General features: G+C 40.1%; 1 protein-coding gene across 11 annotated transcripts in view; it reads left to right on the forward strand.

Annotated features, from left to right (window-relative positions):
• pde1cb (phosphodiesterase 1C, calmodulin-dependent b) overlaps positions 1-26,031 on the forward strand; it is a 116,414-nt gene that overhangs the window by 38,033 nt on the left and 52,350 nt on the right. For 6 of the 11 annotated variants that reach the window (XM_026151014.1, XM_026151007.1, XM_026151003.1 and 3 more), the window contains one exon: positions 17,025-17,051. The exons of 2 other annotated variants lie outside the window; for them this stretch is intronic. In XM_026151014.1, the coding sequence (XP_026006799.1) occupies positions 17,025-17,051 (27 nt within the window). Of the gene's footprint in view, positions 1-3,782; positions 4,576-15,403; positions 17,052-26,031 lie in introns of those variants that run through there. 3 more of the 11 variants (XM_026151011.1, XM_026151010.1, XM_026151013.1) reach the window with 3 other exon arrangements.

Genomic DNA, 26,031 nt, shown 5'->3' on the forward strand with positions numbered 1-26,031 from the left:
TCTGGAGGGATCTGCACTTGTAAGCTACATTTAGCTCTCTGAGAGGTTAAACAGTCTGTATTTAGTTTGTAGTTGTCTCTCAAACAGATTAATGCCCTGTTAACCCCTCCTGTTACCATAGTTATCTACAACTAATGAGCTTACACAACCTCCTGTTCTCTGTCTGTTCAGTGTGGATGGCAAATAAATAAGGGCTACTGAGGACAAGCTGAGAATTTAGCAAGTCACCGTAACAGAATTTCTGATGTGAAATTTTTAAAATGGAAGTTTCCAGACACTTTCAAATCCTCTTGTAAACACCTTAAATAATATGTATGTGTAACAAAAAATGTTAATTACTATTATGCAATTTACCACTGAAGGCTATTGTTATGCAGAGTATCAAGAGAGAGAGGTTCAAGAGTCATCCTCTGGGACCATGAATAGCTGTACAAAAAAGGCCCAAAGAGTGAATAGAATGACACGACAGCAGAAAAGTTTTTTGCCCCATGTTAGATCCTTTAGAGGGGCACAAAACCCCCCAGATTAAGCTGCCGTAATCAGCTGGACTTTTTCAACCATACATACGGAAGTGAAGGCTTGTCCTTGTGTAAACTGCTTTTACATTATGCGAGCTTGACCACATTAATCCTTAACCCTGGGTTTCTCTTCAGATGTTCCATCACCTCTGACTTATCTGAATCAGTCGTGGGGATGGAGAAATAGCAAATTTCTTGTCTGAAGTAATTCTCAACCTCCATCATTTTGCAAATAAATATAGCTTTACAGCTGGGTGCCCTCAATTTCTCCCACCCATCTCTGTATCTACAGTACTTCCAATACAAAACCAGAAATGAAGCAGTGATGCGTAATCATATTTTGTGATTCATGATCTCTACTAAAACGTGGTCATTACTGCAAAAGGCGCCTGCTATTTTGATGCATAGATATCCTTATCGACTCTCCCAGAAATTTAAATGAGATTTGAATTTTTCATGTACCGCCAAATGGCCAGAGCTGTTAATGTCTTGATTTCGATGTGTGAGCTTTAAGAAGACTCAAGCACTCTGACAAGGAAGCTGTAGCAGAGTGTAATATTCAGCAGATCCTTGCAAATAATTCATTTTTGTAAAACAGGATTAATTGGAATTCCTTTTTTTGGCGAACAGCTTTTGTAATTGTAATTATCAGGGACTTTCAGTATTTAGTTTCATTATGTGAAGGACCATCATCGCTTTTTTGCTTTTGTTGGTTCATCATATTTGTTTTACCCTGTTACACTCGACACATTTTGCTTGTTATGTGTGTTTGTGCATCTTTGCTCACCCTGTTAAATATTCTCAATTTTATAGTCAAATTCGCTGGCAACAGTGGCACAGAGGATGACTCAGCAGCAAGCAAAAGAATTCCCAATACTTCATCACATACTCATCGTTGTTGTATCGCGTTCTCCTGCAATTCAGTGGCACAAACACGGCACATTACTACAGTGCTTTTTTGCTGGAAGGTGTTTCATTCATCAGGTGGCAATGTAATTAAAGTGTTGTCTGAGATTCTTTTGGTGCAAAGGCTGGAGGCTACTTAACCAGGCTGCATTCTTTATCATAGCATTTCATAAATCACTGAGCGTTTTTCTAGTCAGTGTGAGTTGCTATAAATATTTTCTCCTTAAACCTCTAGTAATGGTAAAACAATTTGTCAATAATTAACCAAAGCTACAACGAGTTGTCAGGTAATTAAATGTGACTGAGCGATCCAAAGATAGTTTATGCCAAAGGGGGGTTTATTGTTATAAACATCTCTCGGAGATAATTAAAGATGATTCAATGCTTTCTTGTTTACTTCCCATGCCTACATTTATTGCTAGTGCTTGAAACAGTCTGTCGTTTATGTTCTAAGATCAGGTTTGGGTCTGCCGTATGTCTAACCTTAAACAAATGTTGTAGGTAGCCTATCCATCAAATTGTGGGCACCCTTGACATGAATTAGTTTGTACGATATGGCATCTAACTGTGTCTGAAGGAGAAAGTGTTATAGCAGCTCTGAACAGCCACATTTCAAGGTACCCTGAAAGGCTGGAAAGCACTTTCGACCTGTTTCCTCAATCATATTCATATTGTTGGACTTTTTTACGTATAAAACTGAGAGTAATTACAGGAGGCTAATTTGCCAAATGACTGTGTGAGAAAAGGCTGCACATCTTGCCCTTCACTGCATAAAGTGGATGTTGATTCTGAGATTTTATTGCATTATTGAAAAGGTGTAGGGGGTTGAATGTTCAGACACCTTAACCATGGTTTGATTGCTATCAGTACAATATTTCCAGCAGTTTCCATGTACAGCTATCATGGAATGCTATAATAATAGTAATGATAGCTGTAATTCTTACCCAAATTGTCCACAATTGTCAAAATTGTTCTACTGAGTGTGTTTTAAATGGAAATTTGACCCTTAGCAAGGGTCCACACATTTTCTGATTTTCACAAGCTTCTCACCAAGAATCACAGATTTATTTGCCTTCTCGGCAACACACTTGATTCTTGGGTGCAGTGACTGCTGCACAGTTTAAATTGACCAGCTCCTTGAAATCATCGTTTTTGATGGAATCTTTGTGTTCCCGGTGCAGTATGACACCGCACATACAGACTACACGGTGCATACGATCCCTGGGGTGCAAATCTGTGAACCAGAAGCAGTCACTAGTGAAGTTGTCATTGTAGTTTCTGCTCAGGTTAACCTGCCATCTCTGAATGTGGCTTGATATCTCCTGGGGGCAGCATACCCTCACAGACAGGTAGAAGAATTGTTACAAAGAATGGTATGAAGAAAGGCAGCCAGGAAAGGAAAGAATCTGAAAGGAAAGGAAAAAACAGATGCATAAACGCACCTTTAAAGAGGACATCAGCAGGTTCGTGGCACTCAGGCAAACCTCTTTTCTGTCCTCATGGAGGACGCATCTCACCAGATGAAAGAAAGAGCCCCTTTGAGGTGGCGCCCCGGCATTATCCCTACATCCTGCATCAAGTAATTGAAAGACCTTAGAGTATGGTAAGGGGCTCAGGGGAGCAGGTAAGGGGGGGTGAGTCATCCTAGCAATCTTCCAGTTGGACTTGGAAAAGGATAAATAAACGAAACCTAAGAAAATAACTAATATGCTTCACTAGTTGTTAAGCAAGCACAAAAAGTTTAGTATGCTTGTATAGAATATATTTCCAGCACACAATGCACCATGCACGATGCAGGTTTAAAATAGACTATCCAGCACTGAGGACTTACTACTTTGTAGGTAATTACAGACAAAGCTTTTTATTTTATACGAGGATACCACACTATATATGCAAGTCTGTGTAGAACGATGGGTATGAGTCTTATAAAGTTGTGACAGTATTATACTTATTGCTGGCTTGGCTGACATTTCTGCCCACAAGAGCTTGGCAGAGAGCACTGCGGTGTTTAGATACTGTAGAGTGTTTTGTTAGAGAAAGCAAGGAAAATAAACAAAGGGAATAATATTCCATGTTTTAAATTGCTCCATTTTTAGGGGGCTGAATGTGGGGCGGTCCTGAATGTGCTCGATGGATCAAAGTAATCTCTGTCAAATCAGTGTCAGCACACTCTCTGCATGCTATTTAATCCCTCTTGGCATGGCATCTAATATGTTGCACTGAACATGCATTATCTACATTTCAGCTGTCATAAAGCTGCCACATTTTTAGTGAATGAGTTAAATGTTGAGCGACTGCATTTGTAAATTAGATGCTTAAAAAAAGATAATGCTGTGTCACTGTTTTGACATTTCAAAAGAAAATGTCCTCTTGCAAGTATTTTTCTTTTTTTTTAAACCAGCAAATTCTACACAGGAATTCACCGCACTTGCGCTTTCGTCTTCTCCTAAAGGCTTTTTTCCTTTTCCTCATGTCTGTCCCCACTCATTTTTCTTCCTCACTCCCTCCAGTTTTCCAGTAGATGAAACAGAACATGGTTTCTCATTATCAGCCAGACTCCTCCCTCTCTTTGACTGGTGCTCTTTTTCCCCTCCCTCCCTCATGTGCGGAGGGCTCGGCAGTGAACGTTAATCCCGGATTGCGCTGCCCTGCCGTCTGCATCCCGTTGTTGCTGGGAGAGCATGGCACGGCTCCAGGACCCCTGCGCTGACACGACAGAGAAGTGAATGAGTAACAGAGAAAGAGAGGGAGAGAGGAAAGAGGTACAGTTGGACTGCTTCATGACTACCACAGCTGCTTGAGTGTTATTTAGTTTCAGTCACACACTCTCTATCACATAACTAGAGGGAAAAGAGAGAAACAGGAGGGATGGCAGCCAGTTTGTCGCAGCTGTGGGAACTACTGTAAGAGAGGAAACCTCGGTCACATCCCGGGTTCCAACACATCGCAGCACTTCTCTTCTTTGCGTTGCACCTTCCTCACTGTTCACATTTGACAGGGATTAAACTTTTTTTTGATCTGTTGCTGGCAAATCTGTAACTCCGTCAGACATGGAGTCTCCCACCAAAGAGATTGAGGAGTTTGAAAGCACGGCCCTGAAGTACCTCCAGCCAGAACAGATAGAGAAGATTTGGCTCCGGCTCCGGGGATTGTGAGTATATCCACTTTTATTCTTTTCAACAAGTGTGTGAAGCAGCACTGTGCATGCTTCAGCGTGTTTGAATGAGGCATTTGATGTTTAGAAGTGAGTTGATCTGCAATCGTGTGAATTATTCACACATTTTGACAAAAAAAGAGGCACAGTTTCTGTCGCCTTTATTATGGTTGTTATTATAAAAGTGTGACCATCACACTCATTTCTTAGTTTCAGTTGTGTTGTGTGTATGTCAATTTATGGGAGACAGAACCCAGAGTGAAAATGTAAAATGGAAAGAAAAACAGAGAGGGAGCGTGTGTATGTAATTACTCAGGCCAAACATAACCATACATTTCCAAATGGTTTGTTTGCCTAACTGAACAGGAAGGAAGAAGAACATCGGAGCTCGAGTGTTGCTCACTCTTGTGCAAGAAAATCTTTACTCTCCTTAACTTTTCATTATGTTTTCACTGTCTCATCAGATGTGCAATAAACACCTGCTGCCCATGCAGACTTGTGCAGCATGTCTGTACATTTAAACCTCAGTGGCTAAAAGAGTGTATTTTTCAGATACTGAGGTGTGTCATGGGGTTCATTCTTTTTTTCTTTTAACATTTGCTGCTGGTTTCATTAAAGATTCTTACTTACTTTGTCACATTCACCACCAATCAACACCTCTATGACCTTTCTCCCTGAGAGGAAAGCACTTTATATGTAAGTTGAAGTGTGAAATGTTCTTTTATCCATTTTCAGTTCACATCATTCCTACTCAGCAGGGGGAGGAGACAGCACTGTTGCTAGGAGGGTTGGGCTATGAAGGATATCTTTAATGCTGCTGCTCAAGGTCTCAATGAAATACATTTCCCTCCTGCACATAAAGGCAGCAGTTAGAATTCCTGTAACTCTAATACCAAATATTTTAGTTACTTTTTATTTGCCAGTATTTAATTATATAGCTCCGTGAGTATGCATTGTTTATCTCTCCTGTGTTAAAAGCTTGATGTTCCACCACCATCCTCTGCCACATTTAGTTTCCTTGGATGACTTCATTGTCTCTTCAATTTGCTCACCGTCATAACCATCTGTCTTTTTGGATAATTGATGGATAGTGAGTCAGATGAATGTAACGGGAGCTCAAGCCTTTCCCCCCCCCTTCCTTCTTTTTCTTTTTCTTTTTTTAAAGGGCTACACAGCAGTTGGCTGGGTGCTCTGAGGGCTCCTGTAGTGTGTCAGAGATCACATTAGCCTTTAATCTCACAAAAAGCCTCTGTCTAAAAAGAGTGAGCCCCCAACTGACAGGCAGCACCCACAGATGTTGACACAGACTCACAACATAAACTTGCAGAGTATATTTTCTGTGCTTAATAGGGATTAGATAACATGTTGCAGCATTGAGGTGTTTGCGACTGCGAAAGGATGACTGTGCATGTGTTCGAGTGGGTGATATAGATTGTGGACATGTTTGAGTCCACTTGGGGATATTTACTATAGGTGCTGCTAGCTTACCCTAGATTTGTTTGTCAGCTGTGTGATTTGTATGTGAGTTTGCTGGTTGACACAGCACAGTTTCTGGCACAGTGTACTCCACAGAGTGTACCAAACATGTGTGGATTGACAGAGCATATGTTTTGGACAGTTATCTCTATGCTCAGTCTTCAATGATGAGGAGTACACCATGGTCACCAGCCTGTAACAGATGGCCCTTGTTTTTATATGTAATATATCAGTGAGTGGATTCCAGTGTATTTGTGTTAATAAATTAGCTTACTTAGGCAGGCCTGATCTGTCTCCCACTGAATAATAGAAATGAATAATTTAATTAGTGGGTAAACAGTTCATAAAAAAGTGCTTGCTTGAGGAGAGGGCAGTGTAAGGAAGTCCCAAGAATCAAGGTGGCTGACTGCTTTACCACATCTGATCCACAAGGCTCTAACTAAAATAAAATTATGATAATCATAGCAATCCAATAAGTCATAAACAGTAACATAGATCCCAAGTACATGCAAGAAAATGTGCACTTTACCTGAAGTGCACTGGAGCACACTGGCGTGCACTGAATAAGCCCCTAAAATGGTTTTGCAGGTGCTGTCCACAGATCATTGCTTTCTCCTCATCTTCCTTTCTGACTGATTTTTCTCCAGTTTTTTGTTTTTGCTAGTATCCGTCACTACTGGTAGCACACACAGTACCTGGAGCTCATTCAAAATACATAAGTCGTCAATAGTCTTACTTCTCCAGGATATCACATCCATATGTGCTGTCATGTTGGTGTTGTCCTGAAAGTTTACTTTGTCTCTCAGCGGAGTCTTAAAAGTGTTGAGGAGGCACCAGGAGATGGGCTATTTAAAAAAAGTGTATCTGCTAGTTTGTGCAAAGAGGTTAAGGAGGTCTCCTGAAAGAACCGTTCAAAATGACCTGAAGGCACTAGCTCTTGTGTTTCTGAAAAGATGGTGAGAAACTGACTCCTTCAGTCGGACCTCTGATCACAGCCCATCAGAAATGTGCACATGAGTAGCCCACTTGAGAAAGGGCAGTGCTCCTCCTGTTATACGAAGTCACCAATACCAGCCCTGGTGCTGGGTTGATGCACTTCTAAGCCTTGTCCAGCTGTCCTTCAGTAAATCACAATTAGTGCTTTTTTCAATGGCTTGCAAGAATGTTTGCTGGACCTGTACAATTTGAATGGGATGCAGGCATTATCTCGTGCTACTAGTAGTGACAAGGACACCCACAACAAAAACAAGAAAAAAAGCAGAGCAATAATCTTTGATCATTACCTGAAAAACCATCCCTAGTTTTTGGGTTGTCTTGTTGATGCCTTTCCAGACACTTGGGTTTGCACCAAAGCAAGTGAAATTGATTCACAATGGTTTAAGCTTGGTTACTAGAAATACTGATTTCTGTGAAGTTGAAGTGACTCTGTGTTAAACTGTGATGATCAAGTGTTCCTTGAATTATTTTGAGCAGTGTATTTTGCTTGTTATAGTTAAAAATACTTAACAGATTGTAAAATGATTAGTGAGACGATTAGTACTTAAATGATTAGAGCAAATATTTGTCATCCCATGTGTTGGATTCAGTTGTGGGATTGCCTAGTGCTGTTATCTTCAGTCAAAGTAATTGAGAAAAGCTAATATTACTGTAATGTTATAACTTTATTGTAAGCCTGATCATCCGGTATTTACTGTGCTTCCTTGGGAGGTTTATCGCTACAGGGTTTGAGAAAGATGTGATGCCACTGGCAGGCGACCAAATAAAACAAGTCTTTATATTAATTAAAATTGCAGAGCTCTGGTTTTATGTATGTTAATGTAAGTAAATAAATAGAAAATTTATTTTATGTGCAAACTGAAATGGAATTTCGCTTCAAAACTTTTTGGTAACCACAAATTATTAAATCTGTCCAAAAACATTGCAATATTTACCAGAACTTCCTCAGCTCTAGCTCTGCGCCTGCTATAAAACATGACATTCATTCTTATCCATTTCTTATGATGATATAAGATAGGCTAATACATCGACTAACTAAATGAATAACAATATATAATCATAGACAAAAGACAAAAATTATGTGCATAAGATATAATTGGTATATGGTAATATCATGACAAATAGTTGTGTGGACTTATACTGTATTAACTAAAAAAGCTACAAATAATCTATAAAGTATAAAATAAACTATAAAATACTTTATAACTAATGATATAGTAACAGAAAAGCAGAAGATATTTCTTTTTTTTTTTTTTTTTAAAGTATATTTTCATATGAGGACAAGGCTTTATTTTAAAGAACAGCACAATAAAGTCACCATTGCTTAAGAAAACACAAATGATACAAATTAAGTATATGGATAAAATGAACCAAAATGTTATGAGTCCATATGAGGGCAGAGAGTCTCAGGAGGTTAAAATATCAGCACCTTGCCATATAACTCTTTTGGCAAGATGTACAGGCCAGACAATGAGGTAAAAGTGTCATGAATTCTAATTTGAGCATTCCGATTGAATCTCTGTCTTATTTAGGACCACATTCAGTGTAAATATCTATCCCTCCATGCACTTTCTTCTGTTTATACGGGGGCAGGAGCCTAAGCAGAGAAGCCCCAAACTCCCTATCCTTGACCACCTCCTCCAGCTTGTCCGAGGGAAAACCAAGCAGTCCCAGGGTGGTCGAGAGATATAATCTCTCCAGCGACTCCTGGGTCTTCCCGGTGGGACATTCCCAAAACACCAACCCCAAGAGGCATCCTTGTCAGATGCCTGAAACACCTCAACTGGCTCCTTTTGATGCGGCAGCACTCTGAGCCTTTTCCAAATGGCTGAACTTCTCACCCTATCTCTAAGAGAGAGGCCAGCCACCCTTTGAAGAAAGCTCTTTTACCTATTTCTGTATCCTCAATCCTGTTCTTTTGGTCACTGCCTGAAGCTTGTGACCATAGGTGTGGTTAGGGATGTAGATTGACAGGTAAATTGAATGCTTCACTTTTACGCTCGGCTCTCTCTTCACCACAACGGACCAGTACAGCATCCGCATCACTGCAGCCGCAGCACCAATCCGTCAATTGACCTCCCACTCCCCTCTCCACCCACTCGTAACCCTTAGAAGTCCTCTACTTGGGTTAGTAACACCGGTACTGCAAACTGCTCCAGTGCGAGCTGGAGGACACCACCTGATGAAGCAAACAGAACCACATAATCTGCCACCACATCAAAGCGGTTGTGGGATTCATCGGGAAACTAGCGGATGTGGAGACAAAGACTATCACAACGTTTCCCAACCAGAAGCCGTGGGTGGATAAAACCATCCGCGACGCTCTGAGATCCCGCACCGCTGCCTACAACACGGGACTCATGACGGGGGACATGGACCCGTACAAAGCCGCGTAGAGCAGGGCGATATGGCCAAAAATATTTATCACGATATATATTTGAAAATTTGCGATAACGATATAACCGACGATATAATTGATGCGAGACAAAATACAACTCCACAACATTACTAGCGCAAAAAGACAACCTTCCATTTATTTTCACTTAAACAAGAAGCTGGTTTTTATGTACATTAAAGCTTTATAAAAATGTAACAGTGCAAATGCAAATTCCTTGCTGAAAGTTTAACCAAAAGGCATTTCCAGTAGAAATGGGCTGACATATCCTGAGCATAACCATGTATAATATCCACTGAAGTTAAAAAGAGGTGCTTTGCAACATTAAACTGCAGTGTGCAGTACGCATTTTTCGGACCATAAGGTGCACGGGATTATAAGGCACATTAAGCGAAACAAAGCAGTCAGATAAATCAAACTTTATTAAACTCATTCTTCTTGCTTCCTCCACTTCTGTACCATTGATTCATTAATGTTGAATTCTCTGGCAGCTGCTCTATTCCCATGTTGTTGCAGTATATTAATGACTAACCTCTTATTGTGGATGGATTATCTCAGTTGTTCTCCTGGCTGAAGTTTGGTCCGTTTACAGCATCCTGCCATGCGATTTGAAGAAAATATAATCTGATCAAACATTATTCAGCTTTAAATATTGTTCAGCTTTAAAGTTACTGTGCAACTGTGTAATAAAAATGTGCTCACGACTTTGGCCTTGAGAGCGATAAGAAGCGATCGCCTCATCCTGCAGGTGTAAGATATCTGCAAGCGAAGAGACTAGAACACCCAAGGCCGATTTCCTTTTATGGAGTTGTTTTTCTGCTAATGCAGCACTTTCCTCACAACCCCCTCCTGTAAGTTTTAGAGAATATATACCCATCCTCACAGCAAATATTAGGAATCTCCTGATGTGAGCTGTGTTGAGAGGTTGTCTCTGTCTCAATAAAAGTTCACTGATTCCCCATCTGCAGCAGGTGTCCGGTTGTCTTCATTCTCCGCCAGCCTGGTTAAGTCAATTCCTCCTTAACATCTAAAAGAACCTATTTAATGAAGGAAGACGGGTTCACTTTGTGTTTAATATTATTCTATTGCTGTTGTTGTTTTTTTTATATCCTTCAGATTGCATTTGTCTCTAACCATGAAGAACCTTCACGTTAACTTTTATAAGTGGAAAAGTGTTAGTGTTCGTCCTCCAGCTTCACTGTTTATGTTATGCTAACATAGCTGTGTCGCTAGCGATCACGTAGCACATCATTATATACCAGCTAGCCCAACTTCAGTAACCCTACAAACGTCACTGCTGTTTAGTTTCCTGTCTTCATTTATGTTGGAAGTGATAGCAGAGCTGTACGTTTGATTTTTTTCAGAAATCTCTCAGTCAGAACATGCAATATCATGCTTAGGTAACTAGCGAAACTAGCGAGCTAACTTCCGCTAGCTTCCTGCTAACTTCTAACTCCATTAAATGTAATAACTTTTGTTTTCATGGATGCCTGGAAGTTAAAGTTGAGAGGCACTTTATAGTTACACCTGGTAAAGCAGCAATGCTGATCGTTTTATTAAAGATGAAAGAATTTAGACAGTTTTTAACTCTAAGTGATGCTGCAGTGTTGTTTGACCTGAAGCATACGGAGTTTAGGACCCAGATTACTCCCAGATTTAAGAGCATCTTAGTCCGACAAATACGACAATAACGACGGCCGCTTGCATGTTCTGCAAAAAAATGTGCTTTGTTGTGTATCTGACGGACAAACACCAAACCAGTTCCACATCACGGAAGTTGCACCATTTTTACAAACCAATTCTGGTTCATCTGTTTCACTCAACAATCGGCCATGTGCGTATGAAAACAAAGGCACTGCGCATGCGCGTTTTACTCCCATTCTATCGCGATATTTCATTTTCCTATCGTTGCCTAACATTATACCGGTATTACCGTGAACGGTATAATATGGCCCAGCCCTAAAGCCGCGTCATATAACGTGCGGAGGGCGGTGAAAGAGGCGAAGCAGCTCTACGGGAGGAAACTAGAGTCACAACTCCAACAGAGTGACTCTAGGAGCCTGTGGCGGGGACTAAGGACAATAACGGACTATAAAGCACCAACAACCGGTATGACGAACGCGGCCGTGACTCTGGCAGACAAGCTGAACACTTTCTATGCTCGCTTCGAGGCTGCAGCTAAGGACTCCAACAATGCTAATGCTAGCGGCGCTAACGGCTGCAGACAGGAAGATACTGCCAGCACCGGAAACGTGCTCGTCATCTCTGAGCATGAAGTAAGGAGAGCCTTCAAGAGAGTGAACACCAGGAAAGCAGCAGGACCAGACAGCATCCCAGGTCGTATCCTAAGAGACTGCGCATACCAGCTAGCTCCTGTGTTCACTGAGATATTCAACATCTCTTTATCTCAGTCGGTGATCCCCACATGCTTCAAAGAGTCTATCATTGTTCCTGTCCCGAAGAAACCCCACCCTGCTTCTCTCAGTGACTACTGCCCTGTAGCCCTCACCTCAGTAGTGATGAAGTGCTTTGAACGCCTGGTCAGAGACTTCATCATTTCTTCACTACCAGACACACTGGACCCACTACAGTTCGCTTACCGTCCAAATCGTTCCACAGACGATGCCATCTCTCATCTCCTCCACACATCACTCACTCACTTGGACACTAGAAAGGGGAATTATGTTAAAATGCTCTTCATAGACTACAGCTCTGCATTTAATACCATAATTCCCTCCACACTCACCACCAAGCTGGAGCATCTGGGACTCAGCTCATCTATGTGTCAGTGGATCTCCAACTTCCTAACTGGCAGACCACAGGCAGTAAGGATGGGCGGACATGTCTCAGCCTCCACCACTCTCAGCACTGGAGCCCCCCAGGGGTGTGTTCTGAGCCCCCTGCTGTACTCTTTGTACACATATGACTGTGTGGCCACTACCAGCTCCACCACCATCATCAAGTCCGCTCCGAGCTCCCTGACCTGCACTCAATCTACAGCAGGCGGTGCTGGACGAAGGCCAGGAAGATCGTGAAGGACCTCAGCCATCCCAACAACGGACTGTTCTCTCTGTTGAGGTCAGGAAAGCGATTCCACTGCCTGAAGACCAACACAGAGAGACTGAGGAGGAGCTTCTTCCCGCAGGCGATACGGTCTCTCAATCACACCACCACACAGTACTGACCCACACATATAGTTCTTACACACACACTGGACATTCTGGACATTGTTTCACTTCATCACTTAAATCACTTTAAGCATATTTGCACTGCACAAGACATAATGTGGATTGCACAACACTGGTCACTATGTTCTTCATTTCCAGTTAATACTTGTACAGCTGCTGTTATTGTGTATATATATATATTTATTTATTTATTTATATTTCTTCATACATTCTTATATAGTTCTATACTGTGTATTGTGTATTTTGTTGTACAGTTATTTTATTTTCAACTTTAATTTATATATTTTATCTTATTCTTTCCCAGTTAACTTTACCCTTCATTCTAATTTGTGTTGTACAGTTATTTCATTTTTAACCTTAATTTATATTTCATTCCTTCCTAGTTAAATTTACCCTTTTTAATTTTTCATATTTATTTTCTATCTTATTCATAGCCTTTTTTTTTCTTTTTTTTTTTTTTAGGTCACGAGCAGTTGTCTAAGCATTTCACTGCATATCGTACTGTGTATGACTGTGTACGTGACAAATAAAATTTGAATTTGAATTTGATTTGAAGCAGAGATGGGATTCTGAGACTGCCCAAGTTGAAGCCTTCCACCACTCGGCTACACCTAGAAATTCTGTCCATAAACTTTATGAACAGAATTGATGACAAAGGGCAGCCCTGGGGGAGTCTGACACCCACCAAGAATGAGTCTCACTTCCCTCAGTATTGGTGCCCCTCAAGGATGTGTCCTCTCACCACTACTGTTCTCCCTCTACACTAACGACTGCACCTCCAAGAACTCGGCTGTCAAACTCCTAAAGTTTGCAGATGACACCACTGTCATTGGCCTCATTCAAGATGGTGATGAGTCTGCATACCGGCAGGAAGTTGAGCGGCTGGTACTCTGGTGCAGTCAGCACAATCTGGAGCTGAACACTCTTAAGACTGTAGAGATGACAGTGGACTTCAGGAGACATCCCTCAACTCTGCTCCCCCTCACCATATCAGACAGCCCTGTGTCAACTGTGAAGACCTTCAAGTTCCTGGGTACAACCATCTCCCAGGACCTGAAGTGAGAGACCAACATCAACTCCATCCTCAAAAAGACCCAGCAGAGGATGTACTTCCTGAGACAACTGGGGAAGTACAGTCTTCCACAGGAGCTGCTGATCCAGTTCTACACTGTGGTCATTGAGTCTGTCCTGTGCTCCTCCATCACAGTCTGGTATGGAGCAGCCACTAAACAAGACAGGAGCAGACTGCAGCACACTGTACGGGCAGCAGAAAGGATCATCGGCACCCCCCTGCCCTCCATCCAGGATCTGTACCTCTCAAGAACCAGGAAACGGGCAGGGAAAATCATCACAGACCCCTCACACCCTGGACACAGACTTTTTGATCTGCTGCCCTCTGGCAGACGGTACAGAAGCCTGCAGACCAGGACCACCTGACATAGGAACAGTTTCTTTCCCCTCGTCATCTCCCTTCTTAACAGTTGACCTGTCACACTGCTCCCACTGCCAGACTGCAGCTGCACCTTATGTACATTTTGTAGTATTCATTACTTTTTTTTTTTTTGTAATGTAGTATTCATTCCACCTCATTCATTTCTGTATTTTATGTATATAAGTTTAGATTCGTTATTTATAGTTGGTTTACACAGCTTTGTGTATGTATGTGTAATGTGTGTATATATAGACGTGTGTGTGTGTGTGTGTGTGTGTGTGTGTGTGTGTGTGTGTGTGTGTGTGTGTGTGTGTGTGTGTGTGTGTGTGTGTGAGATTTACATTACTGTGCTTGAGAGCCACCATCTACCGGAACCAAATTCCCTGTATGTGTCTGCACATATACTTGGCCAATAAACACGATTCTGATTCTGATTATTGCCAGCTAAGCAGACCAAGCTCTTCCAATGGTTCTATAAGGATCAAATGGCTCCTAGCAGTGGGACAGACACCCCATACTCCTGTGCCTCCCACAGAACATTTCTAGGGACACTGTCAAATGCCTTCTCCAAGTCCACAAAACACATGTAGACTCGCAAACTCCCATGCACCCTCAAGTACCCCCCAAGAGGGTAAAGAACTGGTTCAGTGTTCCACGATTGGGACGAAAACTGCATTGTTCCTCCTGTACCTCATGTTCGACTAACAGATGGACTCTCCTTTCCTGCACCCTGGCGTAGACTTTCCCGGGTAGGCTGACGAGTGTGTTCCCCCTATAGTAGGAGCACACGCTCTGGTCCCTCTTCTTAAAGATGGGAACCACCAACCCACATCCACCCCGAGGCCCTGCCAACAAGGAGTTTAACTGCCTTAGTGACTTCACCCCTAGTGATGGACGAGTCGTCCCCCTAGCCCCCCATGGAAATATCATGTTTAGTTTATTTTAAGGTTACATTTACTATAATGTTTAACCTTTATAATTGTGATAATTCCTAGAATTCTCTGACCCATCCTCACTGCTTGTCCACATCTAATTAGAATTAATTAGAAGACCCACGCACCAAAAGAGGGTAAAAGGGCAAAACCTGTGACCTAAGATTAGAAAAAAAGAAATAATGCATTTAGTTCTGCTTTTGCCTCCTGACTTTCCCCGTAGTTACTTAATGTAGTATTGATCTGTCTTTTAAGTCTCATTATTATATTTCCCCTAAAACTATTTATTTAGTCTTTCTTTGTATTGTTTACCCTGTTAAACTGTGGAACTTCATTTTGTTTTCATTTCAATGGCTTCATCAACCCTAAATGATTTATTCATTCTTCCTTTCCCACTAATTTCAAGGGAGCTCTCAACATTTCTTTACGGGGATTAACTTCCTTAGCTTGCAGTTTTGCACTGAGCTCTAAAAGATTGATACTGAAAGCAACGGAGGAGCAAATCAAGCTAAGTGCTGTGAATTGTGCCTGACTAGAATTTAAATAGATGTCTGTAGTCAAACAGTTGTGAGTTTATGCCTCCCCCCCAGTTTGCTGTCATGAGTGCTGTAAGTGTGTGTGAGTGAGTGTGTATATGACCTCAGCTTTTAGAGCCATGCTGTTATCACTTCATGGAGGTGTGGGTGTGTTTTAGGGCCAAACGTAAGTGATAGTAGAATAGGTGTGTTAATGTAGCTGTGTAGGTTTCCCAATGTTTGTACGTGTGTGTGTAGAAGTAAGGTTGGTGGGATCAAGTGGAGTTTGAATGCCGTGTGTGTGTGTGTGTGTGTGTGTGTGTGTGTGTGTGTGTGTGTCTTTTTGCATATTGGTATGACACTCTTAAATCCCTTTTCTGCATAAGTGATTGTAAGCATTTGCATTCTTACTTCTCTTTACTGTAACAGTAGACTCAAAAAAGTAGACTCTAAAGCTCTTCACTTATTTACAGGTAACTGTTATAATGTACCCATTTGATCCAGTATCAGTGAAAAAGTTTCTTATTTTAATGAGTCACTATTTTATTCTAATCGTACTGCGCTCTTACTTTTTATGTTGGTAGTCAAGTTTAGGAATTAGACCCATTGAACATATGCTAAATTGCCCATTTCATCTCAATAAATGCCATGAGCAGGCTTGCATTTGTGAGATTTGATCATTTACACTATTGATATGCTTCAATTCTAGTAAGCCATGAAGTTGATGATGCAATTTGCAATTAAGTTTATATACAGATCAGTGATAAATTAAAAGGAAAAAAACTAAATTAAATGAATTGTTTTAGCAAGCTGTTGGGCCACCATATGCACATTAAAGACTTTTTAATACACCTTAGTATCGATTCCCTGCCTCTGGAACACCACCGGAGAGAGCAACACATTCCTTATTTGGCATTTTGATGATTGCAGTGGAGAGCAATGTCGCTCGAAACTCTCAGTCAAGATCTGGTAAATGCAAAGGCACATAGCACATGATTGTACCCTCAAAATGGGGACATTGCCATCCTGGAAGAAAACACTCCCGTCAGGACTGAAATATGTCTTCCTAGGATAAAGCTGATCACTTTAAAACAACTTTGTGTTGATTTGCCATGACCTTTTCCTCTAAGGAGAAATGTGGAGCCTTACCATTTGAGCAAAATGCTCAGTAAAGCATAACGGAGCCACGTCATGTCTTCAGTATAGGGTTCCTGAACCCTGGAGATTTTTCCTTTTAATTTGATAACTGATCTGTATTATTTGGGATTCTCAGTTTTACTTCATATTCATTAAAATAAGCTTTATAATGTGTAAATGTGTAGTTCTTTCCTTTGTTAAAAAAAAATCAGATTGTGCTTGGTTCACATGAAATTTTCAGCTCAAGAAAGATAGCGATAGCTCAGTCATCATCTTTATAGTGTAATGTTCAGCTGGTTTTTGCATGACCCTGATGTCTTTTCGTCCTGTCTTTCCAAAGCCTCATTCTCCTCGTGTTTGTTCTTTCTCTGGCAGGCGCAAGTACAAGAAGACATCCCAGAGGTAAGACTTGCTGCTGGGACTGGACCTCCTCCTTTAGCCCTGTGCCTACCCATCTCCCCTTCATATTTTACCCCCTCCACTTTCTGCCTGTCTTCTTTTCATTTCCTGCCATCTGCATCACCGGACCTTAGGAAATAACTTTTTATTAATATTATTATTATTAATTATTCATTGTTGCTTTCAGTGCAAAATCACTTTTGCAGTATTGTTATGAATGTGTAATTTAAATAAAGGTTGTTGTTGTTATTATTATTATTATTATTATTATTATTATTATGATTAGTATCTTATTACTATTGTTATTGTTATCCCCCTGTTCACCACCTTAAATCCCGAGAGCCACATATAGTACCTAAACAAGTAAAGCACACCTTGCCACACTTGCGGGCATTCACAGATACTCTTGCTTTCACTCTCTCTTTCCCTCTTGGGTTGATTCAAGTGTCGACTGAGTACAATGGATAGAAATCAGGGCGACACAGTTTACCATAGAACACGCACACAACTTGAAAGCCTGACAGATAACTCAATGTTATCTTCATTTTTATTAAACTTTCATTTGTTTTCTTCTGTTGGAGATGCTCAGGGGAAATCAGGCTCTGCATTAAGTGAGACATGAATGCATTTATTTACAAGAGTAAAAGCGGGGATTAATTAATGTTGCTAGATAAATGGGTAATGTAGGTTTAAGTGTCATTTATTACAGATGTTACTGCATTGAACATTAAATGGGTGTCATGCGTTTTTTTTTTCAGTTATGTATCTGGTTATTTTTTTCTTGGTGCAACAGACATGTTTTATTGCTTGGTGACCCAAAAGGTTTAAAACTAAAAGGCTTTATACATACCTTCAGAAATGTGCTTTGTAATCCAAAGTGCCACATAGTGAAACGGTAGTCTTTTGTGGTGAATGAAATTTGTACCTGATGTATTGTTTGAGACAATCTTCCTACATTCTTTATAAAAGAGTAATGTCTTTTCTCAAAATAAACAATATACCTTGTTGAGTGAAAAAATAATTTTATTGAAGTTTTACACAAGAAATTATTTTTTTCAGCATCTACAGTATATGTGTCAAAAATCAGCATTATCACTAAGATTTGTGCTCTCTTAAAATTTGTGCTCTAATATTAATTCACACTCACCGGCCTCTCTTAGTATACCTCTTAGTTATAACTCGCTAGCACCAGGTTGGACTCCATTTGGCTTCAGAACCACCTTAATACTTCATGGCACAGACTGTGCATTCCTGTCAGCTTGAAGCACTCCGACCATTTCCCTCTCAACTTTGGCACCAACAAGTCATTTTCTCCCAGAGAACTGCCACTCACTGGATTTCTCTTTTTCAGACCACCTAGAATCAGAATCAGAATCAGAATCTATGAACCCTAGAGATGGTTGTATAGGAATATCCCAGTAGATCAGCAGTTATACTCAGACCAGCCTGTCTTGCATCAGCAATCGTGTCATGTTATGTCACTAAAGTCGCCTTTCTTCCTCATTCTAGTAAACTACAGCATGGCGTCCACATAAAAAGCAAGCTGCTTTTCACCAGCTTCTTTAAAACGGACATTTGGTTACTAGAGGAATGTTCTAGGCTCTGGTTGCATCATATGTCAGCTACTGTTATCTTTCGCTCCATTCGGTACTTGCTTTTATCACTTGCTTCACTTGCTTGTTTTTTGTTTTGACTGTCATCACTACGGTGGCATTTCATAGAGTCTCCGGTGGCTAAATAGCTGCTAGTCTCTCCCTGTGTGTATGCCGGTATAGACAAAAGTATCTAACTCTCCTGCTTTTCAGGCTCAGCTCATTCGTTTTTTTTATTGAAAAATAGAAAAAACAAAGTTTAAAAAAAACAAACATTAAGACAATTTCAGTCATACCTCTTAAGTGTATTCTTTCATGGAATACAGTGCTTCTTTTTCCACCTACTTTTCCACCATTTGCACAAATCATGATCAGTAGTAAACAAGAAAATTGTAAACACTCCACAAAATGAAATTCCAAAACACTTTTTTTTTGCTGCAGCCTGTTTCATGGCACTTTCCTGGGAACTGATGGATTGCTGCACAGTCAGAGAAATACTGCTCATGTTATTGGCACAGTGTGTGGTCGTTTAGAGTGGTATAGCCTTAGCTGTTGGAAACTCCTTCTCTCTCCCTGCCGCAGTCTCTCTATCGTTCTCGCTCTCTTCGCTGGGTGGGTGAGTTCCTGTGTGGAGGAGCCGGGTGATTGACAGCTCCATATGTGTCTGTGTAATTACGGCCGGGCTAATTGGCAGAGAGGAACACTGGGAAATTGTTATTACTGACACACCAGGACAACCCCTTACACACACAGATGGAAGCAGAGACTGCCCTCCTCACAGAGGGAGGCATGGAGTGACGAGGGAGAGGAGTGCTTGTGTGAATGTGCACATAGAAAGGAGGTTAAGAGGGATGAAAGTAAAGCTGTAAAAAGAATAGAAGATAGTCTGTGTAGGCCTGTGATTGTGTGTTTTATCTGGGGTTGGTGCTGGAAATAGGGAAACAGTTTGCCTACTTCTGTATAGGTTATCATTTTTGATCACATGATCTCTATTGTGTTCTGCTCTTCTCTTTCAACAGTTGGCAGGTTGGTAAGCCCCGCCTCCCACTTAGTTACTGTTGCTGTGGTTGTCAAGCTTTCCATTCATAGCACAGCACATCTGCAATTTACAAAGATGGCAATGGCAGGTTTCATTTTGCAATTTTTGGAGCAATAATCCAAATTTAAATCCAAAGTTGTTTAAGACTAAAACAAGCTAACTGTTGCTGTTTTATTAATAATAAAGAAGGCTTTTATTAAGAGTACATATAAAAGCTAGAATAACAAAAACAGATTTTTCGTGTTATGTGTTTTTCACTTAGCCTCAGCAGTTAGCTGGCCTTGCAATGATGATTACAATAAATACAGTTAATAGACTACAACATTTTTTGTTGTTATTGTCATTGTATGCTTAGTTTATAAAGACAGAGGTAAGATTTATGCTTCATTGCAAACCTTACAACACTCTTAATCCATTATCTGGTCAGAAACCTTATTTGATTTCATTCAGCTTGGCTTCCTCCGGCTCACTGTGATGTTGTCAAACCACATGGATTTCTCTCAGCCAATCAGTGAAGATCAGATTATGTCACAGATAGTGACATCATGGCATCTAACCCCCTAAGCCCCAACCTCAACCCTAACCCTGTTAACTTGTAATGCTTAGAAATGTATTAGACTACGTGGCATAAAAACAAGAAAAGGTTTTAGAAATCTGTCTTTTAGAAACTTGTATACAATTATGTATAAGGCAAATAACACTGATTTCATGTTTTTATTGCCATGTTTGGGCTGGCACGCTGGATGTTTTTGAGAAATTAAAATCAAAATGAAATCAAAAAATGAATCAAAAATTTATAATAAGCATTACTTTAAAAAAGAAAAAAACTTTTTGTAAAACAGTAAGTTTAAAAATGTATGGATAACAGAAATAATTATATTTTAACGTTAGGCATGTAATTTTCATTAAAGAAGTGATTGAGGGAAACTGTGGCATAAACCTTACATTGGGTGGTAGCCTTAAAAATTTATTAAGCACTGTATACATGGTAAATTAACTGCCCTCAGTTTGCAGCCTGAAACTGAAAAAAGAAGTACTGAATATTTCAGTGAGTGCCAGATACACACTAAGACCTTACAATCCTGTTACTGACCATTCACTAAATCCGCCAGTGGATGAGGTTTAGTGAATGGTTTGTTTGAAATCTGTTACTTCTTTGACTAATCCCTTTGAATGTGTCAGAAAGCAGATTGATTGGAGCCACTAGGAAGAAAAGAGCACTTTCTCTTATGTTTACCAAAAAGGCATTGATCATCTGAACGCTACCACTTACAGTGATTATTCATCAACCGCCAAAAGCTACAAGTAGAGCACTTGAGTGTCTCTTTGTATTTCATGACAAGCGCTTGAATGCTACTCTGAATTAAGCATGCTTTTACTTAAGCCTGTAAATATGCTACAGTGGTCACTGCTTGTAGTTTAGCTTTTAAGTGTTTTGCCATCTGATCCAGACAGGCCTCCAGCCTTAAATGGTCTCCAGCCTTAAATGGTCTTTGTAAGTAACCGTGTGTGTGTGCGCGTGCGCGCGCTTATACAAGGGGTTCTTTGGGTTGTTTTTTTTTCTCATTTAGCCTTCTCGTGGTTAGTGTTTTGGTCCAGATCACAGCCTTTAAAACTGTCCAAGGCCTTACATCATGTTCTCTGTGGCAAAACTTTTTCAGCACAAGCCAGCCGTTTCCTCTCTGCCATAAATATCAGGCACCCTGTCTATGTATATTTTATAAATGCCAGTTTGTGTAGGACAGATTTTCAGGGATATATATGTGTGTGTGTGTGTGTGTATATATAATTACCTATAATCCAAATTTCATTTTCTTCTCATACTGTAGTTGTGATTCACTAACTAAAAAAAGTAGCAAATCTAAACTCCACTTGATTGCATTCGCAGATCCGCATCAAATTTCTAACAAAACCATTTAATTTTCCCTTTCTTGTTGTTACTTAGAAAAAATCCTTCTAATACTATCTGATCGCTCATTGATAGCTGAAATTTAAATGCCAAGTAATAACCACATTTCTTATTACCGAACCTCAGCAGCAGTTCAAGGCCTCTCTGTCTACATAAACTCAAAGTTTTTGAACAGACAATACAGATTACAGGCAACAATATGACTGACAGAAAATAAAAATGAATAATATTAAGGAAAAAACTGAGACATGTCTTTAGGAAAATTCAGGAGAATTTTGGAGGCCTTATACAGTTTTAAACTATGACTGTATTTTTTTAAATCAGTATACACTTGACATGTTGAAGATTCACTGCACTAAGATTTGTTATCAGTCTTCATTCTGTATATCTATTTGTACAGCAATATTAATCCACCTGCCTGACTTTTCTTTTAATATGGTCTCATCAGAACATGGATACTGGACCTCCTGGGGTATTTGTTGTTGGCGCTGGGATGCTGGCATTAGATCATTTGGGTCCTAAAGGGTTGCAGGGTGGGACTCGGTAGATTGTGCCATTTCTGGAACATTGTCCCGATGCTGATTTGGACTGGGATCAGAGAAGCTCAAGAGGCAAGTCAATATTGGGCTCTTTGTCCTGTTTTGAAGCATAACTCAACAGTTTTTGGCACATTTTCCTCCTGGCAGAGGCAGCTGATCATGAAAAGTGCCTTTGCCGCTGGGACATGGTGTATTTTCTACAATGTTTAGGGGGGTCATACGTGTCTAATATCTACATGACAACATGACACAAGGTTTCCCATGGCATTGTGACACTGCGTTGTAACAAGTGATCAATGTTATTTGCTTCACCTTTCAGGGGTTTTAATTGGTGACGCTGATTTGTGTCATTATGTAGTAACTCATAGAAATAAAAATACAAATAAAATGAATGGTGAATTAAAAAAAGACAGCTCATTAACAGAAGAAAAAAGGCAAGGAGCAATAGAGAGGTGGACAGATATAGTCAGGCTGAGAGTCACAGGGGAAAATTGAACTCTTTGCTGAATGTCAGTAATCACGGAGCAAATCCTGGGATTGGCATTTCAAGAACAGCCCATTATAAGCCATTACCCGAGCCTCTCTGTCTCTCTTATCTGCGGTCTAAGGCCATTTGTCAGTCACCGCAGCTATTGGCCTGTCTATTGAAGATGATTCATTTGGAGCAACATTGGTGTATTGTTATCTTGTTATTGGTTTTTTATGAGTGGATTCATCGGCCACTGGAACAAATATAATCATGTCTTTTAAAACAACCCGATTGTCTTTTGAGCAGTAAGGAGCTGGGGCAATTAGAACGGCAATAAAGATGATGATGTGCTGAGATAATAGATGAAAAACAGAGATGATGCCATTAATCACCTAAAAATTAGAAACACAAATGTCACTTCAGGCTCACTTGTGATAACAGCCTCATTTTAAACATTAATTATTATTATGAATTACACATTTTGAGAATGATTGCTTAGAACACGTGAACAATTTTTTTACATTATCCCAAAAGTAGCAGAAGTAGTGTAAAACATATGTTTTTTTTAAGGACAATTTTGTAGCTCAGTTTTTTGCTTGTGTGCTTTCCAGCTCAGATGTATTGATATTTATGCTTGCTTTTCCTTTTGTTCTTCCTTTCTCTATCTTTCCCTATCTAGAGGGGTAATTACCTGTCTCAAATGAATTTAAAAGCTTAGCCTAATTGCATTCTTCTTATCCAGTCTTCTTCTTCCCCCCTTTCCTTTCCACTCTGCCTCTCATCAGGTGATCTTTCCTTTTCATGCGTTACTGTTTCCTGATTCACTCCACGTCGCATTTTCTTAAAAAAAAAATGCTGGTACCGTAGTAAAATGCATTTTTTTACAAATTTATTTTACTTCTGTACATTAATATTCATAAATGCATACAACATGTGGCATTTTCAGCACCATGAACAACATCAGTAAAAGAGAATTAAAGCCACGTTTTTATGTTGTGTTGGTACTCCTCATGCAGCAAAGACAGTTTTGACTCTTTGCGGCTTGAACACTGGAAGTCCTTTAGTGTTTACCACTGAGAAGTTGGGCTCTTTGGTTGAGGCTTGTTCTGGGGATACTGCTATCTGCAGAGATTACAGGCAAAATCAATGCTTTGGCTTTTTTTTTTGTCCTTTTCTGTGAGGCAGCTGTGATTGGAGTTGCAGTGATTTTGTTCTCTGTGGGAATGCTGTTGCTACTGTGGAGTGCCATTGTGCCAAAGCTCAGGTGTGGAACGTGTGGGGACAATGCAATATTCAGATAGATGCAGTGTCAAAGTGACATCCGCATGAATGCCAGGACCCCGGGTTTCACACTTTTACCTGTCATTGGTTTCATGGACATCAGGTGTGGTAGATTTTTATTATGGAATGGTATGGAGGTTCCATTTAGACTGAATAATACCCTTCAGTATCTGCAAACAGAGCAAATCACTTTCACACTAATTGTTGTCTGTGCAATCCGGTCATCATAACAGAGAAATCGAATGTGTTACTGTAAGTGCTTCATTTTCATTTTACAGCGATATGCTTCTACCCTGATTATTTTCTTCCTCTTTGCCTACCTCAGAGAGCCATCATTAAGCTAAGTATATTGATACAGTGAAGATTAATTACAAAGCCTAAATGAAAGGCTTTCATCTTAAGTTGAATCTATAGGAGAGATGAGCACATAAACGTCACATGCTTTAATGGTGCCAATTCACCAGGCTTCCCCTTCCTACTGCCTGCAGCAGATAATATTCCAGATTTATGGTGCAGATTGTCTCCTTAACCTGGTTGTTTATAACCATCCTTCATCTAACCATTCCACCCCTGTGCCGGTCCCTACTGCCTGTTTGTCCATTTGGCATGACTTCAGGACAGAGGCAGTTAGATGAGCAGCAATGTGTAACTAGTGTCCATGAGTTTATATTGAGATAAAATATTCAGTCACACTGATTGAGAATGCTTAAAAATACACTACATGCTTTGTCTGGCATCTGTCTGAATACGTTTGTGTGTGCTGCATATATTTTCTTTCCATTCAGCTATCATCTCATTCATCTTCAGATTTCTCAGTCAGCTCTAGTGGGAGTCACAGATCTAACATATGACCTATTTAAATACTTTATCTGGCCCACAGGTTCTGTCATTACCAATGTGAAAGACAACATATTCAAAATTGTCTTAAGCAGCAATGGTGACGATTTAAGAGATTTTAAAAAACAAAAAAACAGAAAAGCAGTAACTGGGAATGGCACTATGAGGGAGTTTGAGTAATTGGTAATGATAATAACTGGTTGTTTAGCAAATCTGTGTCTCAAATGATCAAACCCAGTGATTTAATATTAATTCGTTTTTTCTCCTCTGCTTCTGTCTCCTCACCCTCAATCAGCTGCAGCAGATGGATGCTTATTTTGTTTTCCTGTTAAAAGGGAGTTTTTCCTTCCCTCTGTTGCCAAGTGCTTGCTCATAGGAGGTCATCTGATTGTTGGATTCTCTCCATTATTTTCGGGTCTTTGTCTTACAGTATAAAGTGCCTTGAAGTGACTGCTATTGTGATTTGGTGCGATATGAGTAAAACTTGAACTGAAAGTGTGGAGTGAAGTATGGAGATCTGAATAAAACATTTTCTGGTGAAATCAGGGAATTTACTTCCCATTTATCATAGTTTGTATTTTGTTGTACCATTCTCTATAAGCATTTAGCATATACATCTGGTAGTGAGACCCTGCCTCACCCTGTGCCTCATGGAAAGCCCAGCAGATAAATTAAAAAAATTAAGTTAAAAGCAATGAGTGAGCTGTGTCAAAACAAATATGGCATTAGCCACTGTTGGATGGTAGCCAAGGAGTTAATGGCTTGATTAGTAATGTGGTGCTTTGCAGCTTGTTGGTGCTTTGTTGTTATGTAAACAGGAAACATTGAAGGATTTCATTGCAAAATGAAACGTGTTGCTTTTCAATTGATGAAAATCTCTTGGCCGCATATGGGAAAATTAATAAACACTTGCTGTTGTTTGTATTTGCAAAAATGCACCATATTTGCTTTTCTGTTCTTTTTAATCTAAATGTGTGAGCATGTGGATAAACTGCTGTGGCGTTTTCTCTGATGCTAATCTAAGAGGGAAGCTAGAAATCACAACAGTCACGCACCCAGGAGTCTGTTTTCTGTCACGGTTTTTCAAACTTTCTTTTGGACAGGCTGGACTAAACATCCTTTCCAGAAAATAAACTTTCAGTACAGTAGTTCACTGTTGTACAGTTAAACTCGTGGGGACTGAGACTGAATGTCTCAAGTTCATGGTTTGTTTAAGTGAATATGTCAATCACTGACTTGTTGTATACTTTTCCAATCTAGTTTAATTTAAGCAAAAAAAAGAAAAAAAGAAAAAGCAAAAAGGCCAAACATTTGGCG

This window comes from Astatotilapia calliptera, chromosome 18, assembly GCF_900246225.1.
Source record: "Astatotilapia calliptera chromosome 18, fAstCal1.2, whole genome shotgun sequence".
Lineage (NCBI taxonomy): Eukaryota > Metazoa > Chordata > Actinopteri > Cichliformes > Cichlidae > Astatotilapia > Astatotilapia calliptera.